The sequence below is a fragment of the Myotis nattereri genome (assembly GCF_964212035.1).
Source record: "Myotis nattereri genome assembly, chromosome: 3".
NCBI classification, from domain to species: Eukaryota; Metazoa; Chordata; class Mammalia; order Chiroptera; family Vespertilionidae; genus Myotis; species Myotis nattereri.
The window spans coordinates 180,119,231-180,143,617 of NC_138077.1; the positions used below are offsets into that span (position 1 = coordinate 180,119,231).

Consider the following 24,387-nt stretch of genomic DNA (forward strand, 5'->3'; position numbering starts at 1 on the left):
GGCAGAAAAGAAAAAGAAAGAAATCCAGAATGGGAGCCTTCATGAATCCGGTTCTGAGAGTGTACCCTGGGACTTTAAATTATCTGATGCCTTGGCTGTAGAAGATGAGCAACTTGTACCTGTTCCACTGAATGTGGTTGAAACTTCTAGTGGTGTTAGAGGAAGAAAAAAGAAGGAAAAGAAACACAAGCCTGTACTAGAAGAGGAGGTCACCAAAGAAAGTGATGTATCAAAGATTCCAAGCAAAAAAGTAGACCCTGTCCCAGTTACTAAACGACTCCCCCCCACACACACACACCCCCACACACACCCCCATCCCCTGAAGCAGCTGCCTCAAAGAAGAAACCAGGACAGAAGTCTAAAAATGGAAGCGGCATCACAGTCTACTTAGCTTTATTGGATGACAGTATTTGCTTTTAGTAACTTTAGAGCTTGAAATTCACACCTAATAAAGTATAGATGTGCATACAAAATGTTAAAAAAAAAAAAAAAAAAGACTGAATTGAGAAGGATCTTCCAACTTTTTAAGAGAAAGTAGAGCCGAAACCGGTTTGGCTCAGTGGATAGAGCGTCGGCCTGCGGACTGAAAGGTCTCAGGTTCGATTCCGGTCAGGGGCATGTGCCTGGGTTGCGGGCACATCCCCAGTGGGAGATGTGCAGGAGGCAGCTGATCGATGTTTCTCTCTCATCGATGTTTCTAACTCTCTATCTCTCTCCCTTCCTCTCTGTAAAAAAATCAATAAAATATATTAAAGAGAAAGTAGAAATGGAAAAAGATTTCAATGAAGAAAGACCTCCTTTTTTGTTCCATTTTAAGTACACATTTCATCAGTTTGACAAATTTATACAGCTGTGTAACCACTACCCCACACCACCATCATAATCAAGGAAAAAAACTATATCACCACAGACAGTTCCCCTTTGCCTCTTCTAATCAATCCTGGCCTTGCAAACCCCAGCCCTGGAAAATTACACTGACATCACACTTTAGTCTGTTCTAAGTTCTCACATAAATGAAATAATATCCTCTTTTGTGTCTGGCTTTTTGCTCAGCATATAATATTTTTGAGATTCATCCATGTACTTCAACCAGTATTCATTCCTTTTTACTGCCAATATGTGTATTTCCTCATATGAATATATCATAATTATTTAGTCACCTGCTGTTGCACATTTGGGAAGTTTTCAGTTTTGGGGGATTATGAATAAAGATATTATGAACAGTTGTGTGTAAGTGTTTATATGGATTTATACTTTCCTTTCTCTAAGAGTAGGATGACTGGGTAGTATAGAAGGTGTATGTCTTAACTTTTAAAGACTGTGGAACTGGTAGTTGTATCATTTTACATTCTTAACATCAATATATGAGAATTTCATATGTTCCACATCCTTGTCAACACTTTGTATTGTCAGTCTTTTAATTTCAACCAATCTAGGGGTTGTACAATAACAACTCATTGTGGTTTTCATCTGCATTTCTACTGACTAAAGATACTAAGCATCTTTTCATGTGCTCATTTGTCACCTGCCTATCTTCTTTGGTGAAATGTCTTTTCAAATCTTTTGCCTTTTCTAAAAATTGGTTTATTGCCCTGACTGGTTTGGCTCAGTGGATAGAGCGTCGGCCTGCGGACTCAAGGGTCCCGGTCCCGGGTTCGATTCTGGTCAAGGGTATGTACCTTGGTTGCGGGCACATCCCCAGTTGGGGGTATGCAAGAGGCAGCTGATCAATGTTTCTAACTCTCTATCCCTCTCCCTTCCTCTCTGTAAAAAATCAATAAAATATATTTTTAAAAAATAAAAGTTAGTTTATTTTGTGTTACTGAATTAAGAGTTCTTTATATCCAGCCCTAGCTGGTTTGGCTCAGGGGGTAGAACGTCGGCCTGCATACTGAAGGGTCCCAGGTTCCATTCTGGTCAAGGGCACATGCCCCAGTTGCAGGCTCAATTCCCAGTGGGGGGCGTGCAGGAGGCAGCCCATCAATTATTCTCTCTCATCATTGATGTTTCTCTCTCTCTCTCCCTCTCTGAAATTAATAAAAAATATATATTTTTAAAAAAGAGTTCTTTATATTCTGGATAAAAGACCTTTGAAATATATATAGGGTGGGGCAAAAGTAGGTTTAGTTGTTCACATGGAAAATGATACAATTAATAAATAATAATACACGAATAAACTCTGTGTAAGAGATAAACTGAACAACTTACATACTTATATGCATAGCCCATGAACATGGACAATAGGGTAGTGAGGACCTGGAGGGATGGGTAAGGGCTGGGAGGAGGTGAGCAAAGGGGAGAATGGGAAACACCTGTAATACTATCAACAATAAGAAATATATTTTTAAAAAACGACTAAATTCTGCTTCATGTACTCACAACTGTAAACCTACTTTTGCCGCACCCCCTCTGCCCCATATAATGAACATTTTTCCCAGTCAGTGGCTTACCTTTTCATTTTTAAATGTTTTTCAGTGTGTGTATGTTTAATTTTTTGGATTCTAATTTATTTTACTTTTATGATGTGTGCTTTTTATATCCTAAGAAAACTTTGACTACTCCAAGGTCACAAATATTTTCTCCTTATGTTTTCTTCTAGAAATTTTATGGTTTTAACACTTACATTTAACATGAATTCCTTATTTATTCTCTCTCTCTCTCTCTCTCAATCTAATACAGTGGTTCTCAACCTTCTGGCCCTTTAAATACAGCTCCTCATGTTGTGACCCAACCATAAAATTATTTTCGTTGCTACTTCATAACTGTAATGTTGCTACTGTTATGAATCGTAATGTAAATATCTGATATGCAGGATGGTCTTAGGGGACCCCTGTGAAAGGGTCGTTTGACCGCCAAAGGGGTCGCGACCCACAGGTTGAGAACCGCTGCTCTAATAGGATGAAAACTCAGAACTAAAAAATACACATTTTTCATATATTTGTCCTGAAATAAGAAGCAGAGTCAAGTATTCAATTTAAATTACCTGCTGATAATGAGGGAAATTTTTCAAAGCCTTGAAAAGTAGACAGGTGACCTCTGACAACAGACGAACAGGCATTCCCCTGGCCAGGCCCTGGCGTGTTAAGTTGAGGGCACAAGCACTGGCTGTGAACTGCACTGGCAAATCCAATGGATGGTTCCTCATTCCTACAGCCACAAGCTAAAGATGAACGTATTTTCAGTGGCTATGACAACATTAGCATTCTTTATACTATCTCATTTTTATGCTAGTCAGAAAAATATTTGCTCACTGGGAAAGCAACAGATTTTCTCTATCCTCCACATTTATTTTTAGAATATTAGCAATACCTTCTAGTCCAGTGGTTCTCAACCTTCCTAATGCCGCGATCCTTTAATACAGTTCCTCATGTTGTGGTAACCCCCCAATTTCATTGTTACAAATTGAACATAATTAAAGCATAGTGATTAATCACAAAAACAATATATAATTATATATGTTTTCCGATGGTCTTAGGCGACCCCTGTGAAAGGGTCGTTCGACCGCCAAAGGGGTCGCGACCCACAGGTTGAGAACCGCTGTTCTAGTCCCAGTCCAAATGCAGTCACTAACTAACTAGCTGTGTGGCTTTGGGCAAGTCATTTCCCTTCTCTGGACCACCATTTCCTCATCTGTGATTTCATAATCACTTGGTTAGCCTCACTCCAGTTTAGGCATTGCGATAAGCACTCCAGGAGACATAAACACTTATACCCTAATCCTTAGCATAAAGCCTTGTGAGAGAAGATATGGAAACAAGTAACATTGTGAAAGATATCAAAACATGACCCCCCCCCCCGGCCCCCAAGAAAAGCAATATAAAAAGAAGTATAAATAAAGTGCAGTGCTGCCTTGGGTAGTTATGGAAGGAGCAATTACTTCTGGTATGGTATCAAAGAGCTTAATTCCAAAAGCATCTTTAGGCAAAGGTCTCAGATAGGATATGGACAGAAGCAGATGCAGGTAGGGGTGGAATGGAAAAGAAATTCCTGGGGAAGGGAAATGTGACAGGGAAAAACACAAGGTGGACTAAGAGATGGATTCTACCCACAGAGGAAGAAATTTGAATTTGAAAGAATTTGAAAAGTGGTAAAATGCCAACTAGAAGACAGACTATGAAAGACCTAGAAACCAAATGTAAAATGAAAGTGTTGTACCACACTTAGACCATACCTACTCTAACATTCAGGGACAATGTGATTTGTTTTGTCGATCAAATATGGATAACCAGCCCTGGCCTGGCCGATATCCCACGCACCAAAGGATGGTGGGTACAATCCCGGTTGGCCACATACCCAGCTTGTTGGTTCAATCCCCAGTCAGGGCACGAATGGGAGGCAACCGATCCAAGTTTCTCTCACATTGATGTTTCTCTCGTTCTTTTTCTTTCTCTCTCTCTCCTTTCCTCTAAAATCTTTCTTTTTTTTTGAATAGGGAGATTCATCTCCTTAGCAATAGGTCTGCTAATACTCACATGAACCATGATTTTAAGAGACCAGAGCCCCTCACTTTGACAGCTGCGTGAACTCATGGAGCCTAAGGATGGACTTACTTTCACTATGGAAAATGACTTTTTCTATATTGCTAAACTGCTCTCAGGATTTCATTGGGTTATCATCATCTGCAATTTAAGTATGTAGAAACCAAAAGAAACAGGGTTTTCAAAAATCACAGATTCTTAGATAGAAAAGGACTTTCAGAACATCCAATTCAATCTCATTACAGATGGGAAATAAAGGTCCAGAGTCTTTCCTTTATATAGTGTTGTTTATAAGGTATGACTTAAACCTAATCTCCCATGGTACAAAATAGGCATAGTTTTAAGGAACTGCAAAGAATTGCAAATAATAAAGACAAGGTGACTTTAAGACTCTTTATTTTCATATGTCACTTAATTTTAAATAATCAGTTTTCTTTCCCAAACCACTTAATACTTCCAATTACATTTAAAATAAATTCACACTTCCATAAACCAAAGCAAGGTCTGGCCCTATCAATATTGGTAATTTTACTTCATTCAACAAATACTTTAAATGGGAGTTTTGGCCACCTTCAATTATTGTTATTTTGTCCTGTTCTTACTGGAGATATTGTTACTGTTTTCAGAAAACCAGATGTTAGATTCTTAAAGAGTAAATGAATGAAAAATAAAACACAACATTTAGGGAAAAGTGAATTCATGTTTCTAGATAAATGAGTCCTGTTTTAGGCAAAATAGTGCAATAGTCCTATATGCCTTTCTCAGACTAAGTTCAAAAAACTGAGTAATTCAAATTGATTCCAATACTCAAAATGAGAGCAAACCTGGCAGTTAAACCTATTTTCCTCTCCCTATAAGGGCATTTTGATTCACTATAGAATGAGGCATGTAAGTTACTGTATTCAATGTGTGTAGTGAACAACTTTAATTGAATCAAGTAAGAATCGAGTAAGTAGTAATAATAAAAATTACATGTGTGGTTCAGTTGGTTTGAGTGTCATCCGTATACCAAAAGGTGGTGGAATTCGATCCTCGTCGAGGCATGTACACGAGGCAACAGATTGATGCTTCTCTCTCCCTTCCTCTCTAAAAAAGTCAGTAGATAGATAGATAGATAGATAGATACACAGACAGACAAATCATGGCTCTACTTTTCAAACAAACAAACAAAAACTACCTTTCTGGGATGTACTTACTTTTAAAACAGCAGGCATGGTTGTCTGCATTGAAAACGTCTCTGCAAAAAGTCTGTAGAGGGCTTCCTTCATAAAACATGACCTATCCCTGTACTGGCTCAATGCTTCTGAAATCTGAATCACATTGGCTCCTCCAGCAACCTAAAAAACAAAGATGTTACGGGGCCTCAAGTGTTTGAAACATTAAAGCCAAAATGAGGAACATTCTTCAACAATGCCAACTATTGGCCCAGCCAGGTAGCTCAGTTGGTTAGTGTCATCCTGATATGCCACGGTTGTGGGTTCGATCCCCAGTCAGGACATATAAAAGAAACAGCCAGTGAATGCATACAAAAGTGGAACAAATCAATGTTTCACTCTTTCTCTCTGAACTTAACCAATCAATAAAAATATATATCTAAAATTTTAAAAAATGCTAACAAAACAAAGCTTGTCTGTATTCTTCAAAAACATCAATGTCAAAAGGACAGTAAGGACTAAGAAACTCTTCCAGATTAAATTACAGAGATACTAGAGGCCCGGTGCATGAAATTAGTGCACTGGACGGGGGTTAGGTTGGGGTGGGGGGGTGGTCAGCTCTCAGCCCAGCCTGCACCCTCTTGCAATACAGGAGCCCTGGGGAGATGTCCTTTGCGCTGCTGCAGAGGCAGGAGAGGCTCCTGCCACCACTGCTGCTCTCACCTGCAGTGAGCCCGGCTTCTGGCGCACTGACCACCGGGGGGGCAGCTCCTGCATTGAGCATCTTCCCCTGGTCGTCAGTGAGGGTCATAGCAACCAGTCATTCTACTGTTAGGTCGATTTGCATATTACCCTTTTATTATATAGCAGGGGTCCTCAAACTATAGCCCGCGGGCCACATGCAAATACAAATACTGTATTTGTTCCCTTTTCATTTTTTTACTTCAAAATAAGATATGTGCAGTGTGCATAGGAATTTGTTCATAGTTTTTTTTTAAACTATAGTCTGGCCCTCCAGTGGTCTGAAGGACAGTGAACTGGCCCCCTGTTTAAAAAGTTTGAGGACCCCTGTTATATAGGATTCTCTATGCTGTACATTACATCCCTGTGACTTATTTATTTTATAACTGGAAATCTGTCTCTTATTCACCCATTTTAAAAGAACTAAGTATATGTTTACCATTCTAATTTTGGGTACAAGAATTAACATACTTGTTCCTGTTTGAAGGTTTTCACTAACATTTAATTTTTTATCTATTTTAATGTAAGCAAATTTTTTATCAACCCAAACAAGAATACTTATTATATTTTGCATCTAACTTAAAAGACATGCATTTCTAGTAAATAAAAGATTTTCTGAAACACACCTTTTAGCCCTAGCTGATTTGGCTCAGTGGATAGAGTGTCGGCCTGCGGACTGAAGGGTCCCGAGTTCGATTCCAGTCAAGGGCACATGCCCAGGTTGCGGGCTTGATCCCCAGTGGGGGTGTGGCGGGTGCAGGAGACAGCCAATCAGTGATTCTCTCTCATCACTGATGTTTCTCTCTCTCTCCCTCTCCCTTCCTCTCTGACATTAATAAATATATATTTAATGCCTTAGGTGGTTTGGCTTAGTGGCTAGAGCAGCCATGAGCAAACTACGGCCCGCGGGCCAGATCCGGCCCATTTGAAATGAACTAAAAAAAAAAAAAAGACCGTACCCTTTTATGTAATGATGTTTACTTTGAATTTATATTAGTTCACACTAACACTCCATCCATGCTTTTGTTCCGGCCCTCCGGTCCAGTTTAAGAACCCACTGTGGCCCTCGAGTCAAAAAGTTTGCCCACCCCTGGGATAGAGCGTTAGCCTGTAGACTGAAGGGTCCCAGGTTGCAGATTTGATCCCCAGTGCGGGAAGTGCAGGAGGCAGCTGATCAGTGATTCTCTCTCATCATTAATGTTTCAGTCTTTCTCCCTCTCCCTTCCTCTCTGAAATCAATTAACAATATATTAAAATAAAATAAATATGTATATATATTTTTAAAAAAAACACACCTTTTAAACTTACCATACCTTCCACTCTGCATAAGGCTGAATTATGCTCTTTATAATTCCTTAGTAATGGAAAGAGATTGTGGTCTCTACTCTCTATCCCCTAATATCCAACACTGTATAAAATGCATAATTCAACATTTTCAAAATAAACTACATTTACATGTATACCAGATAAGTTTACTGAAACAAAACTTATTTCCCATTTCCTGCTTTGATGGTTAGTATCTTAACTACATGCATTATCTCTCTATAGAATACTTCAGTATTTATCCCATAGTATTGCATATCCCAAGAGTTTATGCACTAAAATCTATTTTTACAACTGTGGTCTTTTTTTTTTAATATATTTTATTGATTTTTTATAGAGAGGAAGGGAGAGTGATAGAGAGTTAGAAACATCCATCAGCTGCTTCCTGCACACTCCCTACCGGGATGTGCCCGCAACCAAGGTACATGCCCTTGACCGGAATCGAACCTGGGACCCTTCAGTCCGCAGGCCGTCGCTCTATCCACTGAGCCAAACCAGTTAGGGCACAACTGTGGTCTTTTGATCACTGTGATATTAAATGCTAAACAGGCATACCTATACATTCCAGATAAACAATTCTCTACTGTACGTATTTAATCTAAGAGTTCAAATTATCTCTCTGTTGCAAGCCTAATGATGTAACTGATGACTTCCACCTTCATTAGAGATGCCAGAAAATTAAAAGGACTTTAAAATACAACCAATGACTGCAAATTACTTTACTCTCTCGTCCTAGACGAATTACGTAAGGTATAACCATAAAGGAAGGATTCTTTTTAAGGCGTGGTTCTGAACCTTAGCTGCACATTAGAATTACTGGCAGCTTTTTAAAATCTTGATGCCTAGGCCAAATCCCAAACATATTACATCTCTAGGGGACAGAACAAAAGTATCAGTATATTTTAAAGCTCCCAAAGTTATTAAAATGTACAATTGAGGCTGAAACCGGTTTGGCTCAGTGGATGGAGCGTCGGCCTGTGGACTGAGGGGTCCCAGGTTCGATTCCGGTCGAGGGTATGTGCCTGGGCTGCGGGCACATCCCCAGTGGGAGATGTGCAGGAGGCAGCTGATCGATGTTTCTCTCCCATCAATGTTTCTAACTCTCTATCTCTCTCCCTTCCTCTCTGTAAAAAATCAATAAAATATATTTTTAAAAAAATGTACAATTGAGGAAGAGAATCACTTTTTAAAAATATTCTAGAACATAAATATTTAAATATATGCTGCTTTAAAACTAGCACTGCCCTAACCAGTTTGGCTCAGTGGATAGAGTGTCAGCCTTCAGACTGAAGGGCCCTGGGTTCAATTCTGGCCAAGGGCACATGCCTGGGCTGTGGGCTCGATCCCCAGTGGGAGTAGTGCAGGAGGGAGCTGATTGAATGCTTCTCTCATCGATGTTTCTAGCTCTCTATCCCTTTCCCTTCCTCTCTGAAAAAAATCAATAAAAATATATTTTAAAAAAATAAAAATAGCACCATGAGGCCCTGACCAGGTAGCTCAGTTGGTTAGAGAATCGTCCAGATATGCCAAGGTTTCAGGTTTCAGGTTGGGTCCCAGTGTGGGTGCTTACGGGAGGCAACCGATTGATGTTTCTCTCACATCGATGTCTCTCTGTCTCTCTCTCTCATCAATAAAACTAAAACTAAAGCATGCCCTAGGGTGAGGATTTTTAAAAATTACCTTTATAAAAAAGAAGAATTCACCAATGATTGTATAAATAAGTGGAACAATATTTTTTAAATAGCACCAGGAGAGGGTATAAACTTATTCCAACAACATTCAAAATTTTTAAGACTCTTTTAATATTGCTTCATGTCATACTTAACCAAAAATGGTGTTAACCATGTTAATCACCTGGTAATTATATTTAGCTGTTAATAGAAGTGAAGAACACAAGTTTTTAGAGTCACAAAGACTTTCACATAAGTCCTAGCTATACCTTTTATTTTATTTTATTTTTTTGTTAATCCTCACCCGAGGATGTTTTTCCATTGATTTTTTAGAGACAGTGGAAGGGCGGGGGAGAGACAGAAAGAGAAACATCAATGTGAGAAAGACACATCAAACATGCCCAGACCAGGGCCAGGGATTGAGCCTGCAACCGAGGTACATGCCTTTGACCGGAATCAAACCCAGGACCCTTGAGTCTTCGGGCCAACACTCTATCAAACAAGCCGGCTAGGGCTCTAGCTATACCATTTAATAGTTAGTTCTATGATTGTGGCTAAGTAGATTAACCTCCCTGAGCTTCCATCCCCTCAACTGTAAAATGGGAGAATTAAAGTAGGAAACAATGTGCACCACACGACATCTGGCAGATAAGAGGTGATGCAAAAATGACTGCACTCATCCCCAAGAAGCTAGACTACCATACATGGAGGCCAGAACTATGTATTGTTTAAAATTAGATTCACATATACAACAAAAGTTTAATAATGTTCTGAACAAGTGAAACAAACTTATTTCAGATAAGAACAAACCCTCAAGCCTTGCTGTGTAGTAAAGAAGTTGGAATAACCAGCATCTGTAGCCAATAGTCCCACAAACTGCATCGCAGGCCGCTGCCGTACAAACAGTTCCACAGCTCCGTCGGTGATGCAACTGCCCCCCGAAATATCCAGTGACACGATATTAGGTAGAATATCCTTCTGCTGCAGCAAATGAAAAGCTAGATCTGATTGGAGCTGCCTGTGATTAGAAATATCAAGGTGAAACAGACATTTAAGTTCTTTAATGACTGCGAGAATTTGTGGTCTGGTCATGGTTAGACATTTCATGTAGTGCATTTTGAGAGATTTGAGTCGATCCTTACAGGTAAGGAGTGCAGAGATATCAGTGACCAGAGTATTGGAGATATCCAAGCTTTCCAGTTCTGGTAACTGAGAAACATTAGCTAGGTCTTCATTATGAAAACAAACATTGAAAACACTTAAAACTCGAAGACCAGTGAGCTGACCAAACAGTAGTTTTGAATCTTGACGGATGCTTGTTGAGTCCAATACCAGACACTGGAGGTTTTGCTGGAGCCAGTTATTGCTGCAGAGTCCATGCAGGATGTCTGATATTGGGAGGTCAGGGTCCGCCGCAGTAGCATCCAGTTCAATGAGTTTGTGATGGCAGAAAGCTTTTATGAATGCAGCTGTAGAGATTTTAGCCTTTTTAATATTGACCAGCCTCAGTTTCATTTGGTTGCCTCGGAAAATGCTCGCTGTTCTATCAGTCAGCTTGCCTGCAAAAGAACCAGAACCATTTTGTAATAATAACTAAATCTCGCCCTGATTGGTTTGGCTCGGTGGATAGGGCGTCGGCCTGCAGACTGAAGGGTCCCAGGTTCGAATCCAGTCAAAGGCATGTACCTTGGTTTCGGGCAAATCCCTAGTAGGGGGTGTGCAGGAGGCAGCTGATTGACGTTTCTCTCTCATCGATGTTTCTGACTTTCTATCCCTCTCCCTTCCTCTCTGTAAAAAAATCAATAAAATATATTTAAATAAATAAATTAAATAACTAAATCTCATGCCTTTTCCAGGAGGCATTATGGTCAATGAACTATGACAGATGCTAATCACAACAATAATGACTACTCTGGGCCAAACATTGTTCTAAACCCTTTTCTGCCCTGACCAGTTTAGCTTAGTGGCTAGAGCATCCGCCTGTGGACTGAAGAGTCCGAAGTTCGATTCCAGGAAAGGGCATGTACCTTGGTTGCAGGAACATCCCCAGTAGGGGGTGTGCAGGAGGCAGCTGGTGGATGTTTCTCTCTCATGGATGTTTCTAACTCTCTATCCCTCTCCCTTCCTCTCTGTAAAAAAAATCAATAAAATATATTTAAAAATAAATAAATAAAATAAAATAAACCCTTTTCTCAGATTATATAGTTTACTCTTTGCAATGATATTATAAAAACTATTAGTATTACCATCTTATAGCTGAGCAAACTGAAGCTTAAAGAATTTAAACAACTTGTTCAAGGCCCAAATAGGTGGAAGATTCAAGAATCAAAGCCAGTTGGACTCCAGAGCCCAGTTTTATCATAACAACCTTGTTCACAGAAAAAAAGAACAAAATAAAATAGCAAGTATAAAATATATACTATGCAAATAACATTATTAATAATTATTTTTAACCAAATTAGTGGATAGCCTTTAACAAGTCACTTCTCAGGGCCTCATTTTCCTCATCTATAAAATAAGTGGGTTGTACTACATTTCATTTACAAAAGATTTACTAAGCATCTTCTATGTGTGAGATCCCATGTTAAATAATGGACACACAAGGTAATTAGGAATCTGTTATAAGGAATTCCGTCAAGGAATGCACAAAAAGTACATAAATTATTATAATGGTGTATATATGTTATAGTGATTCATACCAAATATTTATACCAAGATGATATTCACTTTGGGTAAATTTTTTAATTGATTTTAGAGGAAGGGAGGGAGAGAGAGAGAAACATCAATTTATACATTCATTGGCTGATGCTTGTATGTACTCTGACCAGGAACTGAACCCGTTACCTTGCATATCAGGATAAGCTACCTGGTCAGGGCTTATCTTTGGGTAAAGTTTGAAGACTAAATCACTTTGTCAGGGGTAAGGTGAAAGCTGGAAAAACACGTCAAAGAAGACATGGAGGCACAGAACAGCAGATTATTTGGAATGACCGGAAAGGAAACCAGCACTCCTGGAACACAGTGTCCAAGGAATGGCATCGCTGGAATTGGGAGTCAAGAGAAGGTGAAAGGTAGATGGGGCCGATCCTCAAAGCTAAAATACTCAGATTTTAGGAACAACTCAAACATTTTAAACAGAAAAATGGTCATAATTCTATTTTTAGAAAGACCAATTATGTGACAGTGTAAAGGAATTAGGATGGTGTTTGATGAGAGTGAGATGAACAAGAGATTATTAATAATTTTAATCATGAGAGATGAAAAATTAAACTAGACAGAACATGGTGCCTGAATGGACTGGGAGAAAGGACTGAGGAAAAGGGTAGGTAAACTGGTGCTGGAAGCTACCCATTGTCTCCAGTGGTCGGCAAACTCCTTAGTCAACAGAGCCAAATACCAACAGCACTTCTTCCAAACAGACTCCCCCAGGCCGAAAACCGACTTCTGCGCATGGGCCACGAAGTTTCAATCGCACTGTACGTGCGCCTGCACGTGGTGTTTTGTGAAAGAGCCACACTCAAGGAGTCAAAGAGCCGCAAGTGGCTCTCGAGCCGCAGTTTTCCGACCACTGGCTACACTATCATGCAAGTGCAGCAGGGAACACAGAAGGCTGATGACCTTGGGTTTTAGGAAGGGCTAAAAGCTATACATTAATTGAGACAATGGTGGCTCAAGGCAACCCCCTAATCTGATAATCTTTTACTGTTAACCAAACCTTACCTTCTATATGCGTGTTTGCTTTGCTAAAGGGCAAATGTGTATTCTAGTACATAAAAAGCTATGGGTCCCGAGATTCAGGGAACCTCTCTGCTAGAGAGTAAGGTCTCCGCCTGGCTCCCCCCATGCCTTCTAAATTTATATTTCTTGTCTAATGTATCCGTTTATGCACAGCCCCTTCTCCAGATCCTGAGTCCTCACTGCAAAAGGTTTGCAAAAGGTTGTGGCAAGCAGGTTCCCAGGTTCCCAGTTTGAGTTGGGCTATGCTACCAAGATAGGAGGAAGGAAGCCTCTACACTTTAAGCTTTGAGGAGCAACTTAGTACTTTTATTCAAACATTTATTCAACAAATAGAGTGCTCACTGTAGCAAAGCCCTATGCTAGATGCAAAGAATGATGAATAAGACAGACTTGGCTCCAGGAGGAAGGAACCACTGATGAGGTGAAAAGAGCAAGACGCCTAGAATTAGAAGTGGTGCCTGAAGGTGTGACTGAACTGCTGCAATCTCATGATATAACTTTAATGGATGACCAGTTGCTTCTTATGGATGAGCAAAGAAAGTGGTTTTCTCGACATGGAATCTACTTCTGATGAAGAAGCTATGAAGAATATCGAAATAAAAACAAAGGACTGAGAATATTATGTAAACTTAGTTGATAAGCAGTGTCAGGACTGACTCCAATTTTGAAAGAAGTTCTATTTTGGGTAAAATACTACCAAACAAAATCACATGCTATACAGAAACTGTTCTTGAAAGGAAGAGTCAACCAATGCAACAAACTTCACTATTGCTTTACTTTCAGAAACTGCCACAGCGACCCAACCCTTAGCAAACACCAACCTGATCAGTCAGCAACCATCAACATGGAGGCAAGACCCTCCACAAGCAAAGATGATAGCATTTATTAGCATTAAAGTATTTTTAATTAAGGTGTATAATTGTTTTTCTTTAGATATTATACTATTGCACACTTAATATACTACATTATAGTGTAAACATAACTTTAGTATGCACTGGGAAACCAAAATATTGGTGTGACTCACTTTATTGAGATATCCACTTCATGGTGATGGTCTGGAACAGAACCGGCAATATCTCCAAGGTATGCATGTATTATGCAGCCATAAAAATGAATGAAGTAATGACCAATGCTACAACATTGATGAACCTTGACAATATTAAGCTCAGTGAAAGAAGCCAGATGCAAAAAGCCACCTATTGCATGATTCCATTTATATTAAATGTACAGAACAGGCAAATCCATGCAGGTAGAAAGTAGATTAGTGGTGGTTTAGGGTTGGGGGGAATGGGTTTATGAAAGGTTTTGGAAGTAATGACAAGGTTCTAAAATTGTAATGAAGGCTGCACAAATCTGTGAATACACTGAAGAAAATCACTGAATTGTAAACTTTTTTTTTTAAGGTCCACATTCTATTTATTCATACACAAAACCCAGCTTAATCTTTTTTTCCCCCAAATAATTTTTATTTCTTGAAGCACCACAAAGAGCACTACATATGTCTCCTTCTTCCCACCCCCCGACACTCCCCCAGCCTCCCCCACCCCCCAGTGTGCCGTGTCCATTGGTCACTCCTACATGCATGCATACAAGTCCTTCGGTCGATCTCCCAGCGCCACCCCCCCCACCCCCCACCCCCCCTCCCCCACAAACCCTCCCCAGGCCTCCCGCCGCAGTCCGACAGTCCGTTCAATGCCGCTCCACCTCTGCATCCACCCTGTTCATCAGCCTACACTGGTACCCACTGTCCGTTTCAACCTCACCAGGGCCGCTTGTCCTCACCAGGGCTGTCTTGACCTCACCGGGGCCGCCCCAACCTTGCCAGTGCCGTACCTCGCCAGGGCCGTCCCGACCACACCGGGCTGTCTCAACCTCACCGGGGCCCTTTCGGCTTCACTGGGGCCGTCCCAACCTCACTGGGGCCATCCCGACCTCACCGGGGCCATCCTGACCTCACCGGAGCCGTCTCGACCGCACCAGGAGCCAATCTGACCTCACCCTGGCCGTTTCGGCCTCACCGGGGCCGTCCCAACCTTACTGGGGCTGTCCCGACCTCACCAGGGCCGTCCCAACCTCACTGGGGCCGTCCCAACCTCACCGGGGCCGTCCCAACCTCACCGAGGCCGTCCCGGTCGGGGCCGTCTCGACCTCACCAGGGCCATCTCGACCTTTCCGGGGGCATCCTGACCTCACCGGGGCCGTCCCAGCCTCACCGGGGCTGCACAAAGTTTGGCACTCTGTCCCCTGCCGGGCGGCTCCCCACTAGGCAAAATCTCCAGGCGTTCCTGGTGGCTGAACATCCGGCACGCCTGCTCGGACTTCGCTCTCCACCAAGTGCACAGACTGCCTGTCTGCCGTCCCCCAGCGTCCCAACTGAGACTGGAACCGGTGGGCGTGCTTGTGCGCCTGCTGGTACAACAGTTCCACATCGCCGGCCCAGCCGGCCCGGCCCTGGCCTGCCCCGAACCCGACTCCACCCCCCGAGTGCGTCCCTCCCGGATGCGAGGAGCCGAAATCTGCAGCCTGCTGGGTTGGGCTCTGTACTTGGTGCCTCTACACATCCTACTCAGTCTCAATGCTCTTCTTTCTATGCGAGGAGTTGAAATCTGCAGTTTGTTGGGTTGGACTCTGTACTTGGTGTCTCTGCACATCCTACTCAGTCTCAATGCTCTTCTTTCTTTCCTTCCAGTTATAGAGCTTCCACTGGGCCAGCTTTCCCATGGTTCCGTATGATAGCTGTTTGTCCTGTAGTTGGTAGTTTCGATGTTGTTGTGGGAGGCAGCACGCACAGGTCTCTCCTGGGTCTGCTTCTTAAGTGTGTCTCCCATGGGTAAGTCTGCAATTTGTTGGGTTAGGCTGCAAAAGCGCAGGTGGGTCTTTTTGTGCACCTGGCACAGCTTGGATGGGGATGTAAATTGAGGGCAAATAGCAATGGCGGCATCTCCGCGGCTCCTCGCCTCTCCAGGACACCAGGACTTCGCATCCCCCAGTGCCGGCAAGCAGCTGCGCGCCAGAGCCTCCCTTGCTTTCCAACCGCTGCAAGGCCGTGCCACCTCTCCCAGTAGGGTCTCGTGCCTCATGATCCCGCCCAAACCAGCTCAGTGGATTCGAGAGTTTGTAAAAGCACAGGCGTTTTCTCTGGTGCCTCTGGCACAGCTTGGATGGGGATGTAAATTGCATAGGGCAGGGTCTCAGGGAGTCGCCAGGGCGGAGCAAATAGCAATGGTGGCGTCTCCGTGGCTCCTCGCCTCTTCGGGACACCCGGACTTCACGTCCCCCAGTGCTGGTGAGCAGCTGCGTGCCAGAGCCTCCCTCGCTTTCTGACCACTGCAAGGCTGTGTCGCCTCTCCCCATGGGGTCTAGGGCCCCAGAGACCCGCCCCGAGCAATCTGATTGAAAAAAAACCTCGCATCCAGTTGCAGCCCGCCTGGAGCGTGACTGTGTACCTGTTTTTGGCGTCTCTGTAGCTCCTACTCAGTCTCACTGCGCTTCTTTCTCTCCTTCCAGTTGTAGAACTTCCACTGGGCCAACTTCCCCATGGTTCTGAATGGTGGTTGTTTGTCTTATAGTTGGTAGTTTCAATGATGTTGTGGGAGGCAGCACGCACAGGTCTACTCCCTACGCCGCCATCTTGGTTCTTGAATTGTAAACTTTAAATGGGTGAATTATATGGTACATGAATTACATTTAAATAATTCACTAAAATTTTTTTTCATTAAGGAAAAATCATAACATGGCAAATTAAACATAGCCCTTTGAACACCTCACTGTAACAGGAGGCAAAGGGAAATTATTTAAAGGCTCATGCTCATAATCCAAAGAATGAGACAAGACTACAGCAACTGCATTTCAGCAGCTACAGAGCAGAGAGCTCAGTGAGTTCTCTGCTACCTTCACTCAGCTAAGCCAATAGTAGGAGGCAAGCCTAGAAAAGCAAGACAATTTCCACCAAGGGATCCCAGAGATACTCAGACTCAGCCTCCACACAAATAAAATGGGAATAATTTCTCTATTTCCCACCAGATTATGGTGGAACAAAATAGGAACTGCATGTGAAAGTGTTTTCCAACTTGTAAAGAGTGTTATAATACATGACCAAGGGACCTTATCATTACCTTGCCAAGTCATCACTCCAAGGAACCGATCAGCTAATTGCTGAGGAAGATGCCAATGCTCAGGAAGGCATAGTGTTCCATCGGATCTTTCAGAACACAATTTCTCCAGGTTAGTAATCAGGACATTCAGGCAGATGTCGACCAAAGAGTAGGGAGATGCCTCCTCCTAGCAAACAAACCCCCAAACAAATTTTGTTAGAATACACATACAAAAACTCAACATAAAAGTGGTCTGCCATACATCAAACTACTTGATGAGTAGATCTAAAAGTACACTCTCCTTACTCTAATAATAATTTATAAGTAATGAAACTATCTTATTCCAACTGTTAGCTGAATAGAAGATGTCATCTGTTGTAGCTTCTGTTATATCTTGAAAAATAAGTTACCTCACTCTGGCCAGTTGCTTCATTGGTTAGAGCATTGTCCCAATATCCCAAGGTTGTGGGTTCAATCCCCATCAGGGCACATATACAAGAATTAACCAATGAAGGCATAAATAAGTGAAATAACAAATTTATGTTTCTTTCTCTCTCTCACCTTTCCCCTCTCTCTCTAAAGTCAATTTTTAAAAAAAACTCAGCAAACTAAAAATAGAAGAAAACTTCTTTGACAAAGAGCATCTATGGAAAAACCTACACTAAGTATCATGCTTAAAGGTGAAAAGATCTAGAACAATACAAAGATGTCTACCCTCACCACTTCTCTAACATTCTACAAAAGGACCTAGAAAATGGATATAAAAAAGGATATAAAAAGCACAGACTGAAAGGGAATAAGTAAAGCTATCTTTACTTATGGATGACACAATTTTAAGAAAATCTTAAGAAATCTTACAAAAACACAACTAGAAAAAGTGACTTTAGCAAGTTTGTAGGATATAAGATCAATATAAAAAGTTTGTAAAACTTTTAAGGTTTGTTTTATTGATATTAGAGAGAAAGGAAGGGAGAGAGATAGAAACATTGATGAGAGAGAAACATCAGCTGCCTCCTGCAGGCCCCCTACTGAGGATCCCACAACCTCAGGGCACAACCTGGGCATGTGCCCTGACAGGAAATTGCACCTGTAGTGCATGGGATGATGCTCAACCAACTGAGCCATACTGGTCAGGGCTAAAGTTTTATAAACTTTAAAAAATATTTACAGTAGTATCAAAAGCAGAGGTAGAATTAATAAAATATGTAATGAAAAGACCTTTACACCAAAACTACAAAACATTGTTAAATAAAATGAAAGGTGTCATAAATAAATGGAGAAATATATATATCACAGGTGAAAATGTATTCATGCATTGTGTAAATTTAAAAATTAGTTAAATAGGAAATGTGCTTGTGACACTGTGCCAGTACTTACTTAAAAACCCAGTTTCTCAGCTACAAAACAAACTTAGAAATTATGTACCAGCGTTTAAAAGTAAGTCCAAAAGAGTACTACAGGAGTACAGGATCTTTGCAGGGCACAAAAGCCCTCCAACAAGGCGCTAGTTAAGTACTAGTAAAGTACAACATCAATCAAAATATTTTCTTCAGGCCCTAACTGGTTTGTCTCAGTGGGTAGTGCACCAGCCTGCAGACTGAAAGGTCCTAAATTCTATTCTGGTCAAGGGCACATACCTGGGTTGCCAGCCCGATGCCCAGTAGGGGGCGTGCAGGAGGCAGCCGATCAATGATTCTCTCTCATCATTGATGTTTCTATCTCCCTTTCCCTTCCTCTCTGAAATCAACAAAAACATCTTTTTAAAAATATATTTCCTTCTTTCTGTACCAATTTTGGGTTGCGCCTACGCTGGACTTTGAGTTCTCAGAGGGTGGTCCCTGGGCTGTCTGTTGTGGAATGCGGAGTCTGATAGAACCTGATATCAAGTTCAAGTTCAAAGGCGAATCAACTTTCAGGATTCTCAATTCCCCCACCCACCAGTAACATGGAGACTACAATGCTTACCCCCCCACATCCCCGCCCCCAAAGAAAGCACAATCGGATTTACTTTAGAAATGCGAAACGACTGAACGCACCAGCAGGCGCCCAATAATCTGGGTTTGCAGTTTGCTCAGAGTTGAGTGTAAAAGGCACTCCATCCATGTTTTTTTGGTGTTTCTTTTTTTTTTTTAATTGATTTTTTACAGAGAGGACGGGAGAGAGATAGAGAGTTAGAAACATCGATGAGAGAGAAACAACCCAGGTACATGCCCTTGACCGGAATCGAACCTGGGACCTTTCAGTCCGAAAGCCGACGCTCTATCCACTGAGCCAAACCGGTTTCGGCACTCCATCCATGTTTACAAAACACGTGGAAGTGAAGGAATTCCAGTCTTTGGGTTTCCAGTTCCCCAGCCGGGCTCAGGATAGTCAGGACTCGGAGAGTAGGGACCGCGGGGTCACAGCCTCCGGGGGTACGGCTTCCAGGGCGCACGCGGGGAAACCGTCGAGGTTGGGGGCATTTGGGTTCATGGCTCCAACAAGCACCCAGGCCCAGCGCTGCGCCCAGCATCACGTCTGGCCTTCAACACCCGGTCAAACAGCCGCCACCGCAAAGGCGAGTCCGAGGCCAGAGGAGGGGACCCGCCAAGGGCACGCGGGGGCGGGGCGGGCTCTCGCGGCAACTCCTCCGCTGCGCAAGGTCGCCGCGCTCCGCCCGACGCCGGGACGCGGCGGATCGACCACCCCTCACCCGTGCGCGCCCCCAGCGACGGCGGGCGTCCGGCAGGCGCTCGGCCCCTTCGGCCTTTACCGCCGAGTCGGCCCAACGAACCACCCAGTGCCTGCGCACGGCCCCGGACGGCTCGCCGCGCTCTCCCCGCACCAGCGCCGAGTCCCGCCGAGGTCCCTGTGCGCGCTCACCTGCACCACGTAGTGGCCCGGGGTATCCCTCTGCGCGTCCGGGCGGGCGATGGTCCGGGGCGAGAGGTCCGGGTGCAAGAAGTGGACCATGGCAACCCCCGCCGGCGGGGCGTGAAGAGAGAGCGGGCGTCGAGCTGGGGCCCGAATCCCGCAAGAGCCGGAGCCGACCGCTCCGGAGGCTGCAGAACAGCGTCGCGCGCAGCGCTCTCGCCGCGGCCCCGGCAGCAAAGCTTTTGAAACGCCCGGCGCAGCGACGCGCACGCGCACGCGGCCGCACTGCCTCCCCCGCGCCCGCCGCAGGCCCGCCCCCCTCCCCGCGAGGCCCTCCCCACCCCGCCCCCCGACCACTGCTCCACCCGGTCAGGGCCCAGCCGTGCCGCAACCCCCCCTCCCTCCGCCACCCCTTCGCCCCGAGACCTACTTCACGGCCGCCCCCAAACCCCCGCTCCCTACTCAGCCCCGGGAGACCTACTTCACGGCCGCCCCCAACCCCCGCTCCCTACTCAGCCCCGGGAGACCAACCCTCCCCACCCCTCGGGACTGGTGCCACTGGCTGTCTTCCCGCAGAGGCGTGCGAGCCGCGGACCCCCTGATGGAGTTGGGAAATGGAATATGTAATTCTATTTAACACTTGAAAAATATGTTTTTTAAAGACCTTTCTCCTAAAAATCTGGCGACAGCACCTCTCTTCTAGCAGTCCTCTCTGTTCGAACTGCTGACATTGGAGGGATCGAATGTTAAACCACTTCCGACGTCCTAAGTTTTCCAAAATGAACTACCCCGGCCGGCGGGCGTGGTCAGCAGCTGAGCTGGACCCATGAACCAGGAGGTGGTGGTTCTGTTGTGGTCAAGGGCATGTGCCTGGGCTGTGGGCTCCATCCCCAGGGCGGGGCGTGCAGGAGGCGGCGGATCCATGATTCTCTCTCATCATTGAGGTTTATCTCTCTCTCTTCCTCTCTGACATCAATGAAAATATTAAATGAACTATTTAGTAGGCATGTGCCCTTGAAAATATTAAATGAACTAAAATTTTAAATGAACTATTCAGCTTTCTTGTTCCCTAACATGTACCAAGAAGACCCTTATAACCTACTCCAAGAGGGCAGTAAATTACACTTTAGGGAATAAAAAGGAAAACATGTCTTGGAGGGGGTAGTTCTTAAAGAGTCTGCGCCCTGGATTTAAATTCTTGATTGGAATGCCGCTCCACCTTCTCCTAACTCTGAACCTGGGAAAAGATTCTTAATACCTCAGAAGCTCAACTTCCCAACAGTAAAACAGGGTCAGAGTGCCTCCGGGGGTCAATGTGAGGATTAAATAAGAATGTGTGTAAAGCCGAAACCGGTTTGGCTCAGCGGATAGAGCGTCTGCCTGCGGACTGAAGGGTCCCAGGTTCGATTCCGGTCAAGGGCATGTACCTGGGTTCCGGGGGTTGCCAGCACATCCCCAGTAGGAGATGTGCAGGAGGCAGATGATCGATGTTTCTCTCTCATCGATGTTTCTAACTCTCTATCTCTCTCCCGTCCTCTCTGTAAAAAATCAATAAAATATATATATTTAAAAAAATTAAAAAAAGAATGTGTGTAAAATTCATGACAATGCTTACAAAGCAAGTCCTTGATTAGTGGATTCAAATGTTAAAATTATCTTTCAAGTACTAATAACTTTGCCAAATGCCTTTCTTCACACTTATTCTTTTATTTAATCTTCAAACAAAACAAAATTCTGAGCAGTAGGTATCGTCATTTTACCCGTAGAGAAACTGAACACCTGAGAGGTTCAAACAAATTAAATGTTACCCACTTGATGAGTGAAAAATCTAGACGTCAAAATCGAGTTTTCTAATTCCAGTCCAAATCTATATTCTTTTTTTTTTTAATGTATTGATTTCAGAGAGGAAGGGAGAGGGAAAGATAGAAACATCAATGATGAGAGAGAATCATTGATTGGCTGCCTCCTGCACACCCCCAATGGGGATCGAGCCCACAACCCGGGCATGTGCCCTTGACCAGAATCGAACCTGGGACCCTTCGGTCCGCAGTCCGACACTCTATGCACTGAGCCAAACCAGCTAGGGCAATATTCTTTTTTTAAAAAACCCGACTATTTAATAACTTCTCCTCTGTCTTCAAACTTCCAATATCTCCTCTCTCTGCCACCAAACTCTCAGCTTCTTTCACTGAAAAAAAGAAAAGCTATTGTGCTTGCTTTGACGGCACATATATATTGGCTTTTTTTTAAGTGAAAGAAGAAGCTATTGTGTTTGCTTTGGTGGAACATGTATAAAAATTGGAAGAAGACATGCAAATTTTTGAGAGAGAGAGAGGAAGAAAGCCAAAAAAAAAGAACACCCCAACCTCCCGCTATCACATCTACCCACCAGTATAGGCTCTTTGTCTTGCATCCTCTCCCATTACTATGAAGAATTTATACTCTTTTCTAAAACCAACCCCTGGACTTGTGAACTAACCACACCTCCTCCTGTTTATTTAAAGATATCACCCAGCAACGTCCTTTTCCCCCTGTATTATCATCTTTTCCCTCTTTTTGGGTTATTGCTACCAGCATATAAACAAGCTGATATTTTTTCCATAATTAAAGAACAAAAGATTTTTTTAAATCTAATTTCTCTATTCAGGTCCTACCCCCATGTCTCTTCCACCTGTTGTAGCAAATCTTCTCCAAAGTATGGTCTCTACTTGCTGTCTCCCATTTTCCTCCTACCAATTTCTTTCACCCCTGCCATTCCACTAAACCAGTGGTTCTCAACCTTCTGGGCCTTTAAATACAGTTCCTCATGTTGTGACCCAACCATAACATTATTTTTGTTGCTACTTCATAACTGTAATGTTGCTACTGTTATGAATCGTAATGTAAATATCTGATATGCAGGATGGTCTTAGGCGACCCCTGTGAAAGGGTCGTTCGACCGTCAAAGGGGTCTCGACCCACAGGTTGAGAACCGCTGCACTAAACCATTCTTGTCAACAGCTTCCAAGTTGCTAAATTCACTGGTCAGTTCTCATTCTTCATCTTATTTGACTGCTTAGCAGCATTTGTCCCAATCACTTCTTCCTTAAAATTCTTTCTTCATTTAGCATCCAGGACACCTCTTCACCTCCTACTCCTATCCCTTCCTCTTTGTTCTTTCTTTCTCTCCTACCTCATCAGCTGCTCCTTCTCATCCTCTTGCTGCCTCATCACCTGGACTTCTAAATCTTTGAGTAACCAGGATTCGGTACTTGTATATCTCTTCTCTATCCATTCTCTTCTACCTGTGGGGCTTGTATCTAGTTGCATAATTTTAAAAGCAATCTATGTGCTTGCATATCCCTATTTTATATGTGTAGCTGATAACTCACTTTTAAACTTTAGACTCATATATACAGCTGTCTACTCAACATGCCCACCTGGTTATCTAAATGGTCTTAATGAATCCAAAAGTAGATTCCTGATAGTCTCCCCTCAACCTGCTTTTCCTACCAGTCTTTCCCAATTCAGTATATGGCAACTCCTTCATTTCAGTTGCTTATAACAAAAACTTGGAAATCATTTTTAACTCCTCTATTATTCTTATATCCCATATCCTATCTTTTAGGAAATCTTGTTGGCTCTATCATCATTTTTGTTAAATTTATTGATTGGTTTTAGAGAGAGAGAAGAAGGGCGAGAGAGAAAAAATATATATCATTTTGTTGTTCCACTTATTTATGCATTTGTTGGTTGCTTCTTGTATGTGCCCTGATCAGGGATCAAACCTGCAAACTTGGTGTATTGGGGGCAACACTCTACCCAGGCAACACTCTACCAAGACTGAGCAACCCAGGCAGGGCTTGTTGGCTCTATCTTACAAATGTATTCAGAGACTGTCTACGCCTTACCTCTTCCACCATGGCTATCCTGGTCCAAGCTCCCATCATTACCCACTTGGATTTTCACAGTATTCTTCCATCTGGTTCCCCTGCTTCTACCCTTTCTCCATTAATATCTATTCTCGGCATAGGAGCTACAGTGATCATTTTAAATGCCTTGATATACTTTCTGGCTACATTGGAACTCCTAGTCAACCATTGGAATCTATTTAATAACTAGTGGGTACTTGAAATGACAGACCCCTTGCAATAGTTCTTGGCTCATAGTGCTAATTGATTGACCCCATTAAAGACAAAACCAGAGGCCCATGTGCACTTGTGCTAAAACCCTCGATACTAAGTGTAGGTTTAATACCAGATCTAATTGCTGTTTCTTAATCAACCAGTCTGGAATTTTCTGGTTACCAGCAGAGGTATCTGTCACGTGGGCCCACCACCAATACAAAGAAGAGATC

The 24,387-nt window shown here is 43.1% G+C and overlaps 1 protein-coding gene across 1 annotated transcript in view; it reads right to left on the reverse strand.

The window, feature by feature from the left end:
* ZYG11A (zyg-11 family member A, cell cycle regulator) overlaps nt 1-20,150 on the reverse strand; it is a gene marked incomplete at both ends in the record, with an annotated part of 37,906 nt that extends 17,756 nt beyond the window's left edge. The window contains 5 exons of the mRNA XM_081087144.1: nt 2,984-3,160; nt 5,675-5,815; nt 10,177-10,925; nt 17,220-17,385; nt 20,061-20,150. Coding sequence (XP_080943270.1) covers nt 2,984-3,160; nt 5,675-5,815; nt 10,177-10,925; nt 17,220-17,385; nt 20,061-20,150 — 1,323 coding nt within the window. The remainder of the gene's footprint in view (nt 1-2,983; nt 3,161-5,674; nt 5,816-10,176; nt 10,926-17,219; nt 17,386-20,060) is intronic.
* Between the last annotated feature and the right edge of the window lie 4,237 nt (nt 20,151-24,387).